Source organism: Berghia stephanieae, chromosome 7 (genome assembly GCF_034508935.2).
Source record: "Berghia stephanieae isolate SIO BIC M18660-M18661 chromosome 7, UCSD_Bste_1.3, whole genome shotgun sequence".
NCBI classification, from domain to species: Eukaryota; Metazoa; Mollusca; class Gastropoda; order Nudibranchia; family Aeolidiidae; genus Berghia; species Berghia stephanieae.
In genome coordinates, this window is record NC_088366.1 from 26,003,206 (window position 1) to 26,010,705 (window position 7,500).

Here is a 7,500-nt window from a genome sequence, read left to right on the forward strand (position 1 = left end):
ATGTTAATGTACTCAATAGGTAACATAGAAGGATTAAGACAAGAATTTAGATTTTTGATAAACAATCATCTGCTAAAAACATCTACAAAAACTGGGAATATTTCAAAACATGACACATGGAATTGATTGACAAACACACTCCCAAAAAAAGGATAAGTGGAAGACCATGAATAATCCATCAAATTAAACGTCTATCTGAAATAGATCCGTACCTGTCTTGTACGATTTTCCAAGAATCCCTGAACAAAGGAACAGTGCCTACCGACTGGAAGCATGCCTTGATAGCCTCAATCTATTAAATGGGTAAAAGAAACCTAGCTTTAAATTATAAACCTGTATCTCCATCTTCAGTCGTTTGCAAGATATAAGAATACATTATTTTCCATTCTATCATATAACACTACAACAAACACAACATACTGATCGACAACCAGCACAGCTTCATGATAAAACGGTCATGCAAGGCACAATTAATCAATACAATAGAAGAAATTGCAAGATTACTAGACAACAAAAAACGCATTGATCTCCAAGTACGAGACTTCTCTAAAGCGTTTGATACTGTACCACATAAACGATTATTATTAAAACTCGAGCAAAGCAGAATTTGAAATATTGGGGGCAACGACACAAATCAGTCAGAGAATGTGGAACAACACCCACAGAATCTTGTACTTTGGTTCAAAGACTGGCTTTGCAATCGTACCCAACAAGTTGTCATTGATTGGAAATCAAGCGAAAAATCTAATGACTTATTAGGAGTACGACAAGGAACAGTACTTGAAAATTTGTGCTTCTTGATATTTAAAAGTGACCTTGGGAACGAATTATCTCCACAAACAACGCTAAAACTGTTCGCAGACGATACCATTCTTTTCAGAGCAATAGATAGGATAGCAAATGCACGTGAACTTGATTCCCTCCAGACGTGTCAGATGAAGTTCCATCCATCAAAATGCTAGGTCATATCAAAATCAAACAAGAAAGAGCCTTATACTCACAATTTCATAATGCAGGATCATGCTTTACAATATGTTGGCTCCATAAAATACCTCGGAGTCCATCTCAGTAAGAAACTAAAGTTGCAAACTCATTTAGAACATATCACAGCAAAGGAAAGCAAGATGCTGTGATTTCTCAAAAGGAACATGAACCAATGCCCACGAAGAATTAAAGCCCAGGCGTACACAGCACTTATCAGGCCAATCTTAGAATATGCCAGCGCCGTGTGGGACCCCTACACACAAAAAGAACATAGACAAGATTGAAAAAGAACAAAGAGCAGCTGCAAGATTCGCAACCGGGTGCAAATCCAGAGACCCGGGTTGTGCCACGTCTTCCCTCCAGTCACTTGAATGGAAAGCATTGATTGCTTTGTGCAAAACCATCAACGACCCAAACGCACCCGTCATCATCCCAAACTATATGAAAGCAAATCAGATAGGTACGCTACACGTAGATACGATGCATCACAATACATACAAACAGGTACAAGAACAGACACATACAAACACAGCTTTTTTTCCCCACGAACAACAAATGACTGAAATGTCCTGCCACCAGACAAACCGAACGTCAAATGCTTGAAAACTTTCAAAACAGTTTTGAATCCACTCGATCGTCAAAGTAGTCTGTGACTGTTCCCTGTTTTGATTGGACCGTAACTGACAATTTTCAGTGATGGGCCCGTGGGGCCTTTTGCAAATACAAGCCATTAAAAATTGAAGGCATCACCCAATATGACCTATGTATTTCTCATTGGTTTTATGACCCATTCAGACATTCAGTTAATTCATCCACGGCAGAACGGATATCCAGAAACTGTAAGCGAAGTGACAACAACAATTGAAAACTGAGCGTGTAAACGAAGAATTTAACTTTTAACTGATATCTCTGTGAAAACTGTCAGACATTAGTTAATTTCCTCGTTTATACGCGCTGTGTTCATGAGTTGTTGTCACTTCGCCTACAGTTTCTAGATATGTCTGGTCGTGGATGAATTCACTGAACGTGTAAACGGGCAATTAGATTTCAATAATGAAATTGCCTCTTTGTTTAGGATTTGGGCGAAAGGAAAAGAGTGCTTGAAGCAGTTGGACCATTGCGGCGACAGCGGCGAACTGGGAAGGCAAACGGAGCAAACTTGGAATAAGTTTTACTCTGAGATGAGCTACTGCAACGGTGAGTTTCTTTGTTTTGTTTTGTTGTTTTTGAAATTGTTTTAAGATTTCTCTTTATTTATTTTTTTTAGTTATTTTGTTTCTTTTGTTTTGTTTTGTTTTGTTTGTTTGTTTGTTTGTTTGTTTGGGGGGGGGGGTGACTTCATGTTTTGTTTGGGGTTTTTTTATAAGGGAGAAGGGATTGTTTGTTTGCATTTAATTGTTTTGAGAGGGGTGGGGATTTTGAGCGGGTTTTATATAAAGTATGCTGTGAAAAAATTTAAGCAAAGAGCCTTTTCCAGGGACTCAACATTGTTTTGCCCATGTCTCTATGTGTCTCTTCGAATGCCAACTATACAAAGGTGAAGCCAATGAACACACTATTGATACCGTAAGGATGAACATTTTCATCCACAAAACGTGTGTGAGAGAGAGAGAGAGAGAGAGAGAGAGAGAGAGAGAGAGAGAGAGAGAGAGAGAGAGAGAGAGAGAGCGACAATGAGATGCAGTAATGAGATCAAAACTATATAAATCAAGATTAAGGTAGGGGGACGGAGTGGGGGTGTTATTGAAGAATCCTAGACGGCAGTAGTGTTATTATTGACCCCTACCTACTCTTTAAGATTATATATATATATATATATATATATATATATATATATATATATATATTTATATATATATATATTTATATATATAATATATATATATTATATATATATATATATATATATATATATATATATATATATATATATATATCAAATTAAAAAATTATCGATGGGATATTTTTATGAACTCAAAAGGGAACAAGGTGGGATTAAAACAAGAATTAAGAAATAACTACACGATTTTTTATTAAGAGTCATCTGCTAAAAACATTTAAAAAGTGGGAACATTTTAAAAGAAGACTCATGGAATTGATTGATAAACACATTCCCACAGAAAAAGGATAAGTGGAAGACCATAGATTACCCATAAAATCAAACGTCTGATTAAAGCAAAAACAAAGGCGATACAACAAAGCCAAATTGCATAATAGAGAGGAAGACTGGAATGAGTTTCGCAGACTCCGCAGACTCCGTTGTGAAGTATACACAGAACTTTACAAAATAACATGACAAAAATGTAAATAACATGCCTGGGCCTGAGTCAACGGACGATAGTCTAAATGGCAGAATTACATACATATTCTTGAGATACATCCGTTCTAGGCGTAAAGATGCTTCCAGTATACAAGTCCTTCAAACCCCGGACGTCTCATATGTCACAGACACAGAAGGAAATGCAATATATTGAACAAACAATACTAAAGTGTGTTTACGATAGAAGACCCCTGAAACCACCACAGATATCACAAATTGAAAACCCTTTGAATCTGTCTATTTCGTGTATGTGTGTGTGCGCGCGCGCGGATAGAGAGAGAGAGAGAGAGAGAGAGAGAGAGAGAGAGAGAGGGAGAGAGAGAGAGATGGGAGGGGGAGGGAGAGAGAGAAGGGGAGAAAGTAGGGGAAAAAGAAATGCCTGTGTGGTAGTGCGGGGTGGTCCTTGGCAAGCTTAAGGACCACGGTCCTACGGTCCTTGGGAAATGAAGACCGCAAGGACCGGTCTCTAGGACCGGTCTCTAGACCGGTCCGTTCATTCTTGAACCGTTAAAGACCGCTACACGATGAAAACCGTGGCCTACAGGAGTAAAACACACGGAGTAGTCACACTCATTTCAAATTGTAACCTAATTAGAGAAGAGGGGTGATGCCTTCTTTATTTGCTCACCGTACTTCATTGTTACTTCGATAATTTAATAAAATTTGAAATTTATCCCCATTAACGGAGATAATGGCATCGCCCAAGGCGTTGATCGAGTTGTTCGTGGCGTTGATACACACACGCAACTCCTACCCCCCCCCCCCCCCCCCCCCCACACACACACACATTAGAGGGCAGCGAGCATTGAAGAGTAAGAGAGAGACGTGAAGTTATAATAAGAGGGGGTGGATGAGGTGATAAGAGGGGTCGATGGTGACTTTTCGCCAGATCTAACAAACTCAGCTACCCATTCATTGCTGAGTAGACAGGGATTCAGAAAAAAATCGACTGCACCCGGGATCGATCTCTGGCCCTTTGCGTATAAAGAGAGTGCTCTATCAACTGAGCTATCGGGGTCCCCAAATATTCTATTGGACCTTTTAAAAATACAGACGTTATAACTGTTTTTTTTTGGACGGAAGAAACTAATGAAACTCATATTACTTGATTAGTTAAAACACCAAACGAAATTTTAATATTATTGTATTATTTTAAATGACAACAATGCGATAGAAAGGAGTGGCGACAAGAGATGGACAAAAGAAAACAAAAAATCAGACTTGCAACTTGCTAGGTTCGACACACACACACACACACACACACACACACACACACACCTCTTTAGTAGTCACATACATTTCAAACAATAACCCATTAGAGAAGAGGGGTCATGCCTTCATCATAGATCATTGTCATTGCGATCATTATGGTGTAGTAAATTTTGAAATTTACCCCGTATAATGGAATCGTCCAAGGCGTGCGCCTCCTGTTCCCCCCATCTCACACACGAAAGGGCGGTTTGCGGAGTGGAGGGAGGTGGTCGTCTGCCTCTATGGTCGTCTGTGTCGTTTAGTGTATGGCAAAGGGGGGTGGGTGCGATTAATTAAGTGGGATGGGTGGTGATTGGTGGAAGATAGGCAAAGGACCGAGGCAACGAATCGCTGGGGAAGTAGTATGGCGCTAGACCGTTGAAAGGTGATAAGAAGTGAGGACCGCCGGCGGTCTTCCTCTTTGGGACTGGACCACGGTTCACAGCTAAAAGACCGTGGGACCGGTCCTCGGTCCGGTCCTCAGCGCGGCACTACTGTGTGGCGATATATTTCATCTTTGCATATTATCTTATCGATGACATGGCATGTTATACCACGTGCACCTAAAACATAAACGATCACATTTCTGAAGGATAAAGATCTAGTACGATATTCTTTATTTAAACAAAGAAAGTAAAAGAAAACACAAGAATGTGTGAAATATAATATTTTTGAAAAAAAAAACACGAAAAAGACCCCACATATTTCATGTATACATTATTTACAAACAATCGTACACTGTGACAATGTATATATAAAAAGTTGTTTATAGGACGATACGAGACAAAGCAGGAAGAGAAATGCAAGAAATAGATCATCCCAAAAATCAGTCTGCTTCATCTGGGAATCTAGTACTGTTTCATAAACACGTTTGAAGATATGTAAATGTTACCTTACAAGACTGCCCGAATCTTAATTAGTCACATCTATGTTTATCATAATATAAATACAGATGTCCACAAAGTCTTTCCCTAATTTCAAATACTCATTATTCTTAAACCGTTATCGATATTTTCATCTGGTTTTCATCATTTCTATGGAAATTTATGCCCATAAGCCACATAGACGTACTTTGTATCGCCAATTTTACAACAATCAACGTGAGCTTAAAAGACCTTAATTTTCTCTTCTTCTATCTCGGAGTAGTAACAGTGCGACAAAATCGCTTGGTAGACGGGAATGGGAATAATCTCTCACTATGTATCTCAATAAATTTAGATTATCCATTTTTTAAAGTCTTCATTTAATGGTTTGCAAACTGAGGCACTAAAAGATTTGTCTCACAATTTGCCATTCCAAAATAGAAGAAGAGAAAAATCATGTCTTTTTAAGGTCAGGTTGACTTTGCTAAATTTGGTGATTAAATGTGGGTGATTGACTAATGAGCATGCATGTATGACTTTTCCTTAGAAAATGGCGAGACCAAATGCGAATATTTATAACGGTTTTAGAATAATAAGTCTTTGAAATCAGGGAAAGGCTTTATAGACACCCTGTTTAATCAATATGTATATTTCTCAATCCTCTCAGACTATTGGACAACCCATTACCCTACCAGCGAACCACATCGTAAGTAATAAATAATAAAATAAATATATAATTAATTAATATAACGCCTAACATCCAAGGTTGTGTTTTAGTTTCTTCACTTTCAAAAAGCATCAATTTTCTAATCCTTTAGAATTTTTATGCCCAATTTTCCTCGTCTAGATGATAACTACATATCCAATGCTGTTTTGAAGGGGGGGGGGGGCAGAATAGATCAGTTTTAGACCTCTAGCTTCGCACGCAAAGGGAAAGAGACCGATCATGGGTGCAGTCGAGCTTTTTTTTCCTATCCCGACAGTCTACCCAACAGTGATTGGGTAGCTGGGTTTGTTAAATCTGGCAGAAAATACATTGCGACTGACTAGTGTCCTATCCGAAGGATAACAAGGCATTGTTACTGTCCTGTTTCACGGTATAGAAACCGGGATAAACTCCGGCTCCATGAGCCTAATTAGCCCTGAAGGCCTACTTTACTTATTCTGTTTTGAGTCAATGTGTCGCATTTCTCAAGGCTCAATAACGGTTTCTACAAGTGTAACGAACTCACCAATCACACACATTATGCGAGCGCTTAGGTGGCAATCCTATGAGTCCGTCCTTATAGTTATTTTGTCACCAATCAAGGGACTGAATTAGCAGCAAATGCATTCACTCAATATTTCTATCTGTATCTGCATTTTATGCTGCTGATCAGATGTCATTGATATTACTCATCGTATCAAAGCAGTCGGAGTAAAATTGAATTTGAGCAAGTTCACTACTGTACTCTACGAAATCTCATTTTGAAAAATTTGGCTAGTAAACTCTTCCTCCAAATACCGATTAATTTAAATGACCCTCATCTTGGCTAAAACGCACAAACCTGGGACTTCGCGAAGATGAGAGTCATTTCAAGTGATCGGTATTTAAATGCGACCTTTTCCAGAGTCCGCAGTTAACTGGTTAAGAGTAATATACATAATATATTTCGATTCCAAAAGAATATATATTATGAACATTTATATAGAGCATTTTCATGGATTTACCATACTCATTGTACTTCACAGGGTGTCATTAATTTTCTCCAGAAGGCCATATGGAACCATAGTTCCATTTCATACAGTATAAGTTGCATGTAAGGCGTTCTATTTGTACTAACACTCTCACAATATTCGTCACGTCCTGCAATCAGGCACTCATTCACACATGAGTCGAGTGATACAATGAGTGTTTAAGCGCCTTACCCATTGTTACAATGTCGAGACCCGAATGTTCAACGATCATTTTCACCCATCCGGCCACTGATCACGCATAACGTCGCTAAATAAAAAAAAATTAAATGAATGTCCTCGCCCAGAGGAGTAATTTTGTATGTCTGTTGCTGTTATTGTTGTTATTTAGATTAAATAGTAAATAAT

The 7,500-nt window shown here is 38.5% G+C and overlaps 1 protein-coding gene across 4 annotated transcripts in view; it reads left to right on the forward strand.

Moving 5' to 3' along the window:
* The window catches only part of LOC144976958 (uncharacterized), a 75,513-nt gene that overhangs the window by 27,318 nt on the left and 40,695 nt on the right, over positions 1-7,500 (forward strand). For 2 of the 4 annotated variants that reach the window (XM_078921607.1, XM_078921609.1), the window contains 2 exons: positions 2,060-2,181; positions 6,086-6,124. In XM_078921607.1, the coding sequence (XP_078777733.1) occupies positions 2,060-2,181; positions 6,086-6,124 (161 nt within the window). The remainder of the gene's footprint in view (positions 1-2,059; positions 2,182-6,085; positions 6,125-7,500) is intronic. The other 2 variants (XM_078921608.1, XM_078921610.1) reach the window with 1 other exon arrangement.